Genomic DNA, 14,080 nt, shown 5'->3' on the forward strand with positions numbered 1-14,080 from the left:
CGCGGCTGGGAGCTTTGCAGCCATGGCTCCATTAGAGAGTTGAGGCTAGTGATCCGTCACTGGAGTTCTACCCAACCCATAGAAACATAGAAACATAGAAGATAGGAGCAGGAGTAGGCCATTTGGCCCCTCGAGCCTGCTCCGCCATTTAATGAGATCATGGCTGATCATCCAAATTCAGTACCCTGTCCCTGCTTTCTCCCCATATCCCTTGATCCCTTTAGCCTCAAGAAATATATCCAACTCCTTCTTGAATATATTTAATGAATTGGTCTCAACTGCCCTGTGTGGCAGAGAATTCCACAGGTTCACCACTCTCTGGGTGAAGAAATTCCTCCTCATCTCAGTCCTAAATGGCTTACCCCTTACCCTTAGACTGTGACCCCTGGTTCTGGACTGCCCCGCCATGGGGAACATCCTTTCTGCATCTAGTCTGTCTAGTCCTGTTAGAATTTTATAAGTTTCAATGAGATCCCCTCTCATTCTTCTAAACTCTAGCTAATATAAGCCTAATCGACCCAATCTCACCCCATACGTCATTCCTGCCATCCCAGGTATCAGTCTGGTGAATCTTCGCTGCACTCCCTCCATGGCAAGAACATGCTTCCTCAGGTAAGGCAACCAAAACTGCACACAATACTCAAGGTGTGGTCTCACCAAGGCCCTGTACAACTGCAGCAAGACATCCTTGCTCCTGTACTCGAATCCTCTCGCTATGAAGGCCAACGTACCATTTGCCTTCTTAACCGCCTGCTGCACCTGCATGCTTACCTTCAGCGACTGGTGCACAAGGACACCCAGGTCTCTTTGCACTTCTCCTTTTCCCAATCTATTGCCGTTCAGATAATAATCTGTCTTCCTGTTTTTGCCACCGAAGTGGATAACCTCGCATTTATCCACATTATACTGCATCTGCCATGCATCTGCCCAATCACCCAACCTGTCCAAATCGTACTGGAGTTTCTCTGCATCCTCCTCACAGCACACAGTTGCAGGACAGTTGCGGGTAAAATTGAGGCACATCACGCTGACTGTAGGAACAGCTGATTGCTGTTGTAACATACTCTTTGAGTGGGACAGAGCTGGCGTAAGGACTTTAATAGGCTGCTATTAACAAATTTAGTCGTTGAGGAGGGAGATTGGGGGTTAGACAGATACAGTACACTCATTTTTTTTCAGATGCAATCAGGGAAGGGTGTTCTAGAAAGGAGGAACTCCCATTTATATAGCGCCTTTCATAACCTTAGGACATCCCAAAGCGCTTTACAGCCAATGAAGTACTTTTGACGTGTAATGTAGGAAAAATGGCAGCAATTTGCAAGTTCCCACAAGCAGCAATGACCATTTAACCTGTTTTAGTGATGTTGATTGAGGGAAAAATGTTGGCCAGGAGACCAGAGAGAACTCCCCTGCTCTCCTTCGAAACAGTGCCCATGGGATCTTTTATGTCGACCTGAGAGGACCTGGTTTAACGTCTCATCCACAAGACGGCCCCTCCGACAATGCAGCGCTCCCTCGGTACTGCACTGGGACTGTCGGCCTCGATTTTGTGTTCAAGTCCCCGGAGTAGGACTTGCACCCTGACCCTTATCTTTGAGTCTGTGATGTCAGATGGTTATACCCTCTCTGGCCCAGGGGCTCGAATCCCACCCACCCATACTGCAGCCCCAACTGAGCTCAGCTATCTCTGCACAGTCCAGATATCAAACCTGGGACTGGAACTAGCCTGAATCGCTGAGCCAATGGGTGGGGGGGGGGGGGGCGCGGGGGAGCCCTACATGTTGGTTTCTCAATGGGACTGATTCTCTCCCGAAGGCCCAGGAGACCAGCCGACAGATACCGCCACCCATGAGGGGAGAGCTGTCCGTGCCTTTCCTGACCTTGCATGTCCTGGGTGCTCTCCCGGCAAATACCTGCCTCCTTTCTCGGGGCCTTGCAGTGGGATTGGGGGAAACGCAAATAGGGGCGTAGCTGCAGGCCAAAAGCAGCAGGCCCCCCGAGGCCTGAAGATCATCCGGGGGGGAGAGCGAACGCTGTAGTGACTTAGTACCTGTGACCTCTGGACCCCTGCCAACCCTGCAGTTCGTGGAGCATCCTGGGGGCAAGCCCCACTGCTGCCAGGTTTCTTCAGGCGCCCCTCCAGTGGGAAGAGCACAGCCCGAGGAAGATTAAACAAGAGGCAGGGCCACGTTCTCACTACAGGTGCAGGCCCAGTCACGTTCCATTGGGGAACGCAATCCATGATGTTCCAGGGTAGCGCAGTGGGACGGGGTGAGGGGGGGGGGGCGGCGGGTGGTGGTGGTTGGGAGTAGCAGAGATGTCACGCAATGGGCCCTTGACCCCCCCTCCGCCCCCCCCCACCCCCGTACCCTTTTCTCTTTGCTGCTCCTGGGGGATAACGGCCTCCCCAGGCCCGACAAAGGGGAAGCTCTCCCCTCTTGTCTTCCCTTTTGAACCTTGGTGTGACTGTGGGGCCTTCACTTGGGCGTTTCAATGAAAAAAAACTCACCTCTACGAAAAGCCAGCACTGAATATTACAGAAGAGAACCAGACCAAGGCATGGGTTATTAATAGAGCGGCCAGTAGGGAATGGAACATTCTAATCATGCATTAATCTTTGGACTGGGTACAAAAACACTGCAGAAGAGTCCTTGAAGGGCAATGTAAGTGGTGCGGTGACTGCGCACAGAAGATTAATATCTGTTTATAGATGGTTTGGTATATTCAACATCAGGTACTGAACGTGGCAAGAAAACAATTTGCTTAAAGAAACCAGCTTAACACTCAGGAACACTGTTTCACAATCAAACGGTAACAGTTTCCTGATTCTTCTCTTCCTCCCTCCCCCCGTCAATGTTCTTCCCGCCACCCCTGCTTTCTCCGTTGACCATTGCTGGAATGTAGCTCCGTGGGTATCACCCACTCGCTGATACCTTGCCCGAGTGGCTATTCTGTCATGGGGATTAATCCTGCCCTCACCCAGCGCCCAATCACACACACAAATTAACGGCCTTGTCTTAAGAACATAAGAAATAGGAGCAGGAATAGGCCACTTGGCCCCTCGAGCCTGCTCCGCCATTCAATATGATCTTGGGCTCAAAGCCACTTCCCTGCCCGCTCCCCATAACCCTTCACTCCCTTATCATGCAAAAATCTGTCTATCTCCACCTTAGATGTATTTAATGACCCAGCCTCCACGGCTCTCTGGGGCAGAGAATTCCACAGATTTACGACCCTCTGAGAGAAGAAATTCCTCCTCATCTCAGTTCTAAAAGGGCGACCCTTTATTCTGAAACTGTGCCCCCGAGTTCTACGTTTCCCCACGAGGGGAAACATCCTCTCTGCATCTACCTTGTCGAGCCCCCTCAGTATCTTAAATGTTTCAATAAGATCACACCTCATTCTTCTAAATTCCAATGAGTATAGGCCCAACCTGCTTGACCATTCTTCATAAGTCAACCCCCCTCATCTCTGGAATTAACTGAGTGAATCGTCTTATTTCAGGGAAGTAAAATTTCCAAATCCAATTGTAAAACCTCTCCTGGTGGCTCCTGCTCTGCCATTGGGCGCTGCCGTGTTTTTGCCCACCCTGGGGCAATGAGAGCCGGGGTTCTTGGGGATCTGTCATGGCTCCTGCATTCGACTCAAAGCAGCTCCACTCAAAGCAGCGAGAAGCCGAAGAAGCTCGGGGTTGAAATTGAATCGATAAAACATCACATTTCCCTGCCCTTGTCTCAGAATTGGCAAGAAGATGGCTGTTCCTTGAGGAAATAAATTACAAATTCAAAGGGGGCGAAATTCGATTACGCCTCATTTGGGGGCGGTAACGGAATTATTGCCGGAGATTATCGCGGAAATACCACCCTGGCCGCTAAATTCAGCTTACTGCCCCGCGAGGAAGCGGAACGCTATCTTGGGCGCGCCACTTCCTCTCGGGGCATTGTTGGGGGCGCAAAGCACGGTAGCGCCGGAGCTCCACGTGGCCGCTCCGCGTAGCGCTGATGCCTTTCACTGCCTCTCCCCTTCCGTTAAAGGGGTGGGACGCTGAAAGCTCTGCAGGGCCTCCGATGGCCCACACTAGCCCACCAGGGCGGCATGGTGCCGCGCTGTGCGCGATGGCAGGCACGGACCACACCAAGGGCCGCTACAGAGGGCCGACCTCCAAAATAAAATGGCGGCGCGGGTCGTGGCCGCACCTCCCAGTAATTAGCGCCCCGCGAGCGGAGGCTGGCGCTGACACCGCCCACGGCAGCCTCACGGGACGGAGCCGAATTTCTGCCACAGGCCGGTAATGGGACATGGCACACGGCGATGACATCATCACCGGTGGCGCAGCAGCCCAGGTGCTACCGGCAGGGACGTGGCGCAGTCAGCTAGCGCCTCAGTAGCGCCCTGCCGAATTTCTTGGGAGGCGCTCACCCCCACCTGGGCGACAAGCCCTTTGCGCCCCGTTAGCGCCCCCGGGGGCGCTAACGGCAGGTACAAAGGAGCCGAATTTCTTGGCCAAAGAATAACTGGTAAATACCATCATAGAGCTTTATCCTAGGATAATTGTTCATTGAGTTATTTGTATCATGAAAATGGTGCCCCTTTAAACCTTTCCAGTTTTTAATAGTTTCTTTCCAGCCTTGGCCCACTAATGGTAACAGTAATTACCGACTCTACCAGTTTGCAAAAAGATATTTCTGCTCCACAGTTCAAATCCATCATTACAGTTGAATTCTACACGGATAAACATTCCAAGACCCCTGGCTCAGTGGGGAGAGGGCTGACTGGGGTATTCGGCACCCGATATGCCAGGCCATTGTAACTAATAACACGGAAAATTAAGAGCGCCCTGCATTGGATGTGTCCACCTCTGCCCCTTGCCTCAGCTCATCTGCAGCTGAAACCCTCGTCCGTACCTGTATTACCTCTAGACTCGACTGTTCCAATGCTCCCCTGGCCGGCCTGCCACCTTGCACCCTCTGTAAACTTGCGCCCATCCAAAATTCTGCTGCCCGTATCCTATCTTGCACCGTTCACCCATCACCCCCTGTGCTCGCTCTCCTACATTAGCTCCCGGTCCAGCAACGCCTCCTTTTAAAATTCTCCTCCTTGTTTTCAAATCCCTCCGTGGCCTCGCCTCCTCCCTATCTCTGTAATCTCCTCCAGCCCCACAACCCTCCGAGATCTCTGCGCTCCTCCAATTCTGGCCTCTTGTTCATTCCTCGATTTTAATCCCACCACCACTGGCGGCCGTGCCTTCAGGTAACTGGGCTCTAAGCTCTGGAATTCCCTCCCTAACCCTCTCCGCCTCTCTCTCCTTCTTTAAGACGCTCCTTAAAACCTACCTCTTTTGACCAAGCTTTTAGTCACCTGTCCTAATATCTCATTATGTGGCTCGGTGTCAAAATTTGCTTGCGAATGCTCCCGTGAAGCGCTTTGGGACGTTTTACTATGTTAAAGATATTATATAATTACAAGTTGTTGTTGTTGTTGACTCTCCAATCACCGCTCCTGACTGAATGAGACTCCCACCGGACTAGGACCATTTACCCCATTACATCTTTAAAGAAGGCTCCCACAGCACTGCTGCTGTAAGGACTATTATCCGTGTGAATGTCACCTACTTGTGTTGGGGGATGGGCGTTTTGGCTGCCGTTGCCAATCGTAAATTCTTTTCATTCATTTCCAGAATGACCACGGAGGTCTGAGAAGCCTGGTGAATAAGTGGACAACATTCCTGAAGGCCCGGTTAATCTGCTCGGTCCCGGGAAGCGAAGGGATTGACACTCACTTTGATGAGCTGAGTAAGTAGCTTTGCTCTTTAGTTTTAAAGTATTCTCCTCTCCATCTACCCAACACAACAGCAGCAGTGCATTTAATGCACGAAAACACGCTACTTACAGAGACTTAAGGAAAAAAAACCTCACCACGGACCATATATTGTGGTAATTGGTCTATCAGAAAGAACGGACTTCCATTTCTACAGCACCTTTCATGACCACCGGACGTCCCAAAGCGCTTTACAGCCAATGAAGTACTTTCTGAAGTGTAGTCGCCATTGTAATGTAGGAAATGCGACAGCCAATTTGCACACAGCATGCTCCCACAAACAGCAATGTGATAATGACTAGATCATCTGTTTTTAGTGAAGTTGATTGAGGGATAAATATTGGCCCCAGGACTCCGGGGAGAACTCCTCTACTTTTCTTCGAAATAGTACCTCGGGATCTTCTACGTCCACCTGAGTAATGACCCATGGGATTGAGGTCTTCAAAGTAATGAAAGGATTAAGCTTCACTCGTGTGGACAGGCTGTTTAAGTTAGATAGGATAGGGAGGATGAGGGGACCTTCATATCACTTACATAAATGTAGAACGAATTTAGCTGTCAGGAGGCTTTTCTTTTCAGAGAGTTGTCGCCCTCTGCAATAAGTTGTTGGCTCGTGCAGTGAGTGCACATTGACTGCAAGTGTGGAAAAGGGAGTTGGACAAGTTCCTAACTGTGGTTGACAACACCATGTACAAAGAGTAGGAAAGTGCATTGGGTGATGCATCTCCCAGTCCCTGTGGTCTCCTGGACCTTGTTTGAATACCTCTGGTGGTCGCAGAGGAATTTCCCTGATTTCCACCCCCCCCCCCCCCCCCCCCCACTAAATTGACCTTTTTAAAAAACCTCTGACTTTTTGCCTCTGTCAGGAGATGGTGTAGCTGGTTGGTGGGAGTGACCTGGGACAATGGGAGGCTTGCTGGACCAGGAGGTCTGTCGATATTTGTCTGTAAGTTTGCTTGCTCTGATCGTCCCTCCCTCTCCCTGTGGCAGGAAGTCGCCTTCCACTGTTGGCTCAATTGAGATAGGGAGCTTACTTGTGTCGGCCGTGGCTCAGTCGGCAGCGCTCTTGCCCCGAATCAGAACGATGGTGGGTTCATAGTCCCACTGCAGAGACATGAGTGCAAAAAACCTAGGCTGGAACTCCAGTGCTGCACTGTCGGAGGCGCCGTCTTTCGGATGAGACGTTAAACCGAGGCCCCGTCTGCTCTCTCAGGTGGACTTAAAAGATCCCACGGCACCATTTTGAAGAAGAGCAGGAGAGTTATCCCCGGTGTCCTGGCCAATATTTGTCCCTCAATCAACATCATTAAAAGGCAAATTATCTGGTCATTATCACATTGCTGTTTTGTGGGAGCTTGCTGTGCGCAAATTGGCTGCTGCATTTCCTACATTACAACATTGACTGCACTTCAAAATGTGCTTCATTGGCTGTAAAGCATTTTGGGACGTCCTGAGGTCGTGAAAGGCGCTATATAAAGGCAAGTCTTTTCTTTTTCTGTCTTTATTGAGTGTGGCGGGGGCGGGTGGGGGGGAGGGGTGCGTGTTAATGACAAACTACAGATCCTTAGGGCTCTCGGCTGCACTGACACGCTGCTCTGTAACATTATCGTGCATGAGATCCTTTTCACCTGATTTTTCCCCCCCCACCCAAACCTCTTCTTTCTTGAGGCTGGGATTGATCTCCACAGGCGGCGGCAGCAGCCATTGCCCAAGTAGCCATGTTTTCATTTGCGAGCCTGAATCGTGAATTATACCGGGCTGTCTTAACTGTGAGAGCCACCGCAGCCAAGATCAACCCCGTCCTTACTTGCAGGGACGTTTTGCTCTGTTGATTTGTAGTGAAGTTGTAAGTTTCATCATTTATAAATAGAGAACATAGGAATCACCCCTTCCCCTTCGCCCGGCACCTTCCCCTGCAAGCGCAGGAGATGTAACACCTGCCCTTATACCTCCCCCCTTCCCACCGTCCAGGGCCCCAAACACCCCTTCCAGGTGAAACCGTGATTTACTTGTACTTCTTGCAATCTAGTATACTGTATTCGCTGCTCACGATGTGGTCTCCTCTACACTGGGGAGACCAAACGCAGATTGGGTGACCGCTTTGCGGAACACCTCCGTTCAGTCCGTAAGAGTGACCCCAAGCTTCCGGTCGACTGTCATTTTAATTCACCGCCCCATTCCCACTCGGACCTCACCATCCTTGGCCGCTTGCATTGTTCCACAGAAGCTCACCGTAAACTCAAGGAACAGCACCTCATCTTCCGATTAGGCACTTTACAGCCTTCCGGACTCAATATCGAGTTCAACAATTTCAGATCATAACCTCGGCCCCTATTACATTTTTACTTATATTTTTTATCCACACCTTTGTTTTGGTTTCCCCCACCCCCCCCTTTCTTTTTTTTCCTCTCTCCCACAAGGCAGCTGTCTCCCATTCTGCCAGCGCATTTCACACCTAATCTAGAGCCGTCTTTTGTCTCCACTAGTCCTATCACCATCTCGTCTCGTTTTGAATACCTCTTAATGTCTCCTCTTTTGTTCTCTCCCAGCCTGGCCTCTTAATCTATTTCATTTCCTGTGCCTCTTTAGTCTTGACAAAGGGTTCACCCGAAACGTTAACTCTATTTTCTCTCCACGGATGTTGCCTGGCCTGCTGAGTTTTTCCAGCATTTTCTGTTGTTATATAGGAATCAATCGATTTTTTTCCCCCGTAAAGTTATCAAGGGGTACGGAGTAAACGCAGGTAAATGGAGTTACGGTATGGCTCAGCCATGAACAGGCTCAAGGGGCAATTCAACTCTTCGAGCCTGTTCATGGTTGAGCCATACCTTAACTCCATTTACCCGCGTTTACTCCGTATCCCTTGATACCTTTACGGAAAAATAAAATCTATTGATCTCAGTCTTGAAAGCTCCAGTTGCTCCAGAATCCACAGCTTTTTGGGGAGAGAATTCCAAATTTCGACTACCCTTTGTTAGAAGAAATGCTTCCTGATTCCGCTCCTGGACGGCCTGGCTCCAAATCAGAGGAAATCTTCTCCCCCTGGTGGCCACAGGCTGGGGGTCACTGGATGGCGATCAGGACTTGGTGGAAGAATGCTGAAGCTGATGAATGGGGTTGTCATGGAGACCTGATCCTCTGGCTTACTCCTAGACCCTTTACGACTGGCCATGGAGTGAGAGCAGCTCCAGACTAGAAAAAGCTTATTGAACGATGATTGTTCAGTGAGTAAAGCTCTGCTTGTATGTTTTATTTTTCAACAGGGGATGTCTTCTTCCTCCAGACAAGAGATCGCAGGAACCCTCTCGTCTACACGGTCTTCAGTACTTCAAGGTGAGAGCATCTGGTGCAGGCTGACTGGCACCTGAGGGCAACACATGGCAGAAATGTCTAGCCACAGGCTCTGTGTGAGGCTGGGAAACTCATCTTCAATGACTTGACGGATTGTTCATTAAATACATGACATTTAAGCCCGGACCCTAATCACAGTTGAGCCTAGTTAATGACGGGGCCTCCACCGTAGCTAATCCTGTTCCCCTACACCGCCGGAGCCAGTAACCCAGAGACTTTGGGCTGGATTTTGATTCAGGAGTCGGGTAGGAGGCGGGACTACAACTTTCGGGGTTGTAGTCCCGCCTCCATCGAGTTCTAGCCAACCCACTTGATTTTAACTTGATTGACCTTGTTGAGCCCGCCCAGTGGGCTCTGCAGGCTAATTAAGGGCCACCCGGCAACAGGTGACGTCACAGGCTGAAATTTCATCTGTCAAGAGGCTTTGACAGATGAAATATCAGCGTTTCACAGCTGTTTGAAGCTGTCAAACACTGACAGTCTTACTTCTAACCTGAGTCCTTCTCCACAGACTCAGTTAGAAATCTCTCCTGCACAGAAAGCTGAAGACTGTCACTTTTGACAGTTCGCAGCCATTCTGCTTTCTGTGCCGGTGAGATGAGGGACTCCCGAGACCTAAAGGAAGGAAGGCTGAAAAGGTAAGAAAAGGTCATTTAAACTTCTTTAAACACTTTAGACACACCAAGCACACTTACCTTTGCACTCATGCACCCATCACTCACCTGAACACCGACATCTCGACCACTCCAAGTCCTTCAACCCGACGGCCCACCTCCTCTAACTTGGCGTGGTTTGGAGCCGTCAGGAATCCCACACTTCAGCATTAAAAATAGGGATTAGGTTAAAAACTGCCTGTTAACAGGCAGTTAATTGGCACTAATCCCTTCGATAATTGCGCCACAAACAGGGCGATACCGAATTTCTCCCCCCTATGACTCTATGACATGCACAGGAATCGCCAGGGAAACGTGCCTGAGTCACTAGTACCACGTGGGAGTGAGTACCTGGTGTGTACTGCCATCGGTAAGGCTCCACTCCCTTCTTTATCAAATTATACGGCCCCAACAAAATCCGAGAGTCTAGTCCGGTTCCTCTGATGACTGTGACATGTAGCCCATCGCAATGGGGTCATGACCTGTGCTGCAGGATAACTAGCAAGTGGAGGAATTTCGAGCTCACAGTCTTCGAAGTTAAAGACGCAGGCCCCGAAAATCCAGTGGGGCGGCAGCTCCCGGTGTAAGTGCCGAGACCAGCTGACCTCTGCCACTGAACCAACCAGCGCCCACGGGGTCAGGGGGGAGGTCCAATGGTTTACCTGCCCTCGGTGGGCTGGGGGCTGCATCTGGGGTGCCTCCCAACAACAACTTCAGGAGTTTTGGGTACTGAGCATCATTTTCCGGATTCATTTTGATTTGACCTTCCTTGCATTGATTTAGAAGAGACTATGGGGGGCTGTACTCTGAGCTCTTTCCCTGGGCCTCTCCATTGTTCTTTCCAGCAGAATTGATGTACAGGTCTCTCCAGGCCGAGATTCAAGGCTGCAATGAGCAGGGTGTGGATGGAGAGCAAGATCGACCCTCCCCTTTAAGAACTGGCCGTTCTACCTAAGAAGAAGAGCCTCCCAACCCCCTCCCCTGCCAAAGTGGCCGGAGATCCAGTGGGGGGCAGTGGGGCTGCTGAGCATTCCCTGGGAAGAAACGTTAAGTTGCCCCCCCACAGATGAAATGTGACAGAGCAGACATTTTTTTTAAGAATGTGACACGGTTTTAACTCCGCTCATGTGTCCCACCTGTTACTAACCGTTTTATACTTTATGCCATTTGTTTCAGTAATGTGTTCAAAGGCTCAGCTGTGTGCTTGTACAGCATGAATGACATTCGCAGAGCTTTCCTGGGACCCTTCGCGCACAAGGAGGGGCCGAACTATCAGTGGGTACCGTACCAGGGGAAAGTGCCGTATCCTCGACCAGGAATGGTAGGGACCAGTGGAATGTAACAGTAAGACAACGAACCAATTGTGATGGCTGTCATGGATTTCAGAATGAAACTGTACCCAACAGACATTGATATACTGTCCCAAAGCTGTAAAGAATTAATTTTGTGCAGTCTTTTAGATACGATCTTTCAAAGAATCACACAGCCCAGTAGGAGGCCATTCGGCCCATCATGCCTGTGCCGTTTCTTTGAAAGTGCAGTCCAATTAGTCCAACTACCCACCTGTTCTTTCATCATTGTCCTGTAAATGTTTCATTTTCCAATTCCCTTTTGAAAGTTACTATTGAATCTGCTTCCATCGCCCTTTCAGGCTGTGCATTCCAGATCATCATAACTCACTGCGTAAAAAAAAAAAAAATTCTCCGCCTCTCCCCTCCTGGTTCTTTTGCCGATTATCTTTCAGGTTACACAAATAATGTTTTCAAGAAGTAAAGCGTCAGATGTCACCTTGACTCAGTTAGTAACACTCTCTTGCCTCGTGAGTCAGAAGGAGGCGGGTTTAAAGCCCAGTTCCAAGGCCTGAATACCCAATCGAGCCCGGCACTTCAAGTGCAGCGTTTCATTGTTAGCAGTGCTGACTTTTAAATGAGACGTTAAACTGATGCCCCGGAGGCGATTTTGACCCCTACCCACCCGGCGGAAACATAGGCTGGCGGGCAGTTATAAACTTACTCACCCGCTCTCGAGCCGCCTGGATCCCGCTGACCGTGATTTTGACGCAGGCTTCTGGACGGCCGGCTAAGTCGGCCGGGGTCCTTCTTTAAATATGCAGGTCGGGATCCCATGATGTCATCGGGGACCCGGCCGCGAGTTTAACTCGGGTCTGAGCAGGCAGGCCCGCTGGGGCTTTCCCGCCAGGCTGAGGAGAGTCGGGACCCGCCGGGAAGATGTAGAGGCCCTAGCAGCTAAGTTTCGTACTTTCCTTTGTGGAGAGGAACTTCTCCTTGTAACTCAGACACCCGGGACCAGCTGCACGCTCCATCTCTGCACTGATTCCGGGGCTCGGATGTTTCCCCTTTGCCTCGGCATCGATCCCATTGGGTTTTGGGGTCTACAAAAAGCAAACCTCCCCACTGATCAATCTCACACCGATGGATAAAGATGGCTGGTGTGGAAAATGGGGAGTGCTGGTATCAGAAATGGCAAACCCAGAGGTTGAGATTAAAAGGGACCTGTCTTCTACTCCTAAACGTTAGAAGGATTTTGTGCCATTGAACAAGCATTTCTGACGATTACTAAACATAACAACAACAACTTGTATTTATATAGCGGCTTTAACGTAGTAAAACGTTCCAAGACGCTTCACAGAATTTGTAAGTCTTGTGCACTTATTAATCTCTCTCAAACCTTCCTTGTGCTTGTCTTTTCATACTGTTGGTGAGAAGCAGGCAGTGTGTACAAGGTTTGCTTTGCAATACCGTATTGAATCGAGGGGTTTCCTTATTGTTCCATTCACAGACCATAGTTTGCTAATGTGACAAAATAGGCAAACACAGGAATAAGGGAGGATTGAGAAACACCAGTAAATGTGAACTCTTCTCTCTTGTTCCTCCTAAGCTCCTGGTACCACTTTGCCACACGTTCACCCATCACTCTGATGAATTCAAGACTCATCACAAGGTCTCCCACATTAACTCCCTCTTCCCATGGAGCTCAAAACTGTGTAACTCCTTCCCTCCCTCGGTCTTCCCTTCCTCATCCTAGAATCACAGAACAGTGCAGCACAGAAGGAGGCCATTCGGCCCATTGAGTCTGTGCCAGCTCTTTCGAGGAGCAATCCAGTTAGTCCCACTCCCCGGCTCTTTCCCCATATCCCTGCAATTTTTTCTCCTTCAAGTATTTATCCAATTCCCTTTTGAAAACTACTATTGAATCAGTATCCACCGCCCAATCAGGCAGCGCATTCCATACCGATATTCGGGGTTCGCGCTTTAAGAAGGAGGTGGAGTGCTTGAATTAGCGCTCCACCTCACTCTTGGGGCGCTAAAACTAAATTTAGTGATCGCTGGGCCCTTTTTCCACCATGCGCTAAATTTAGCGCCCAGGCGATGTTAGCAACCCAAAATGGTCGCTAATGAATTTTCCCCCCCAGAGAGTCTGGATAACATTTGAGATTGAGAGGCGGTTTAGATTCCCCAGTTAAGGTGATCCTCTCGCTTGCTTCTTTCTTCAGTGGTCAGCCTACAAGATTTTAATCCAGCCACAGAAGGTGACCTCGTCCCTCAACTCCCCCTGCAGTCAGGTGGCCCACGTTCCCCGAGTAGGTCATAGGTCGAATCGACCTTGGCTGTGCCGTGAACTTTGCCTTGACCCTGCCGTCCTGTCATGTTGCTTTTCTTGCTCCCTCTATCACCTTTTTTTTTTCCTGTTCTGAGGGGGAGTTGAGGGACGAGGTCACCTTCTGTGGCTGGGTTAAAATCTTGTCCGCTGCAGGGTATGAGTTCTGAGCTCTTGTTGACAGCGTGCGCTCTGGGGCCCACGTCCAGTAAAACAACCCCTTCATCTCAGGAATCAACCCAGTGAACCTTCTCTAAACTGCCTCCAATGTAAGTATATCCCTCCTTAAATAAGGAGACCAAAACTGTACGCAGTACTCCAGGTGTGGTCTCACTAGTGCCCCAGATTGATGGTTTGCAAATTTCAGCTGAGACTCAGTGGGCAGCACTCTCGCCTCTGAGCCAGAAGGTTGTGGGTTCAAGTCCCACTCCAGAGACTAGAGCACAAAAATCTAGGCTGACGCTCCAGTGTAGTGCTGAGGGAGTGCTGCAGTGTTGGAGGTGCCGTCTTTCGGATGAGACGTTAAACCGAGGCCCCGTCTGCTCTCTCAGGTGGGCATAAAAGATCCCACAGCACTATTTCGAAGAGGAGCAGGGGAGTTATCCCCGGTGTCCTGGCCAATATTTATCCCTTAATCAACA

At 50.1% G+C, this 14,080-nt stretch overlaps 1 protein-coding gene across 3 annotated transcripts in view; it reads left to right on the top strand.

Moving 5' to 3' along the window:
• sema3b (sema domain, immunoglobulin domain (Ig), short basic domain, secreted, (semaphorin) 3B) overlaps positions 1-14,080 on the top strand; it is a 435,650-nt gene that overhangs the window by 389,064 nt on the left and 32,506 nt on the right. For all 3 annotated transcript variants that reach the window (XM_086002040.1, XM_086002039.1, XM_086002041.1), the window contains 3 exons: positions 5,678-5,792; positions 9,081-9,150; positions 10,998-11,142. In XM_086002040.1, the coding sequence (XP_085858166.1) occupies positions 5,678-5,792; positions 9,081-9,150; positions 10,998-11,142 (330 nt within the window). The remainder of the gene's footprint in view (positions 1-5,677; positions 5,793-9,080; positions 9,151-10,997; positions 11,143-14,080) is intronic.

Source organism: Somniosus microcephalus, chromosome 11 (assembly GCF_052327205.1).
Source record: "Somniosus microcephalus isolate GS21.2 chromosome 11, FLI_Smic_1.0, whole genome shotgun sequence".
NCBI lineage: Eukaryota > Metazoa > Chordata > Chondrichthyes > Squaliformes > Somniosidae > Somniosus > Somniosus microcephalus.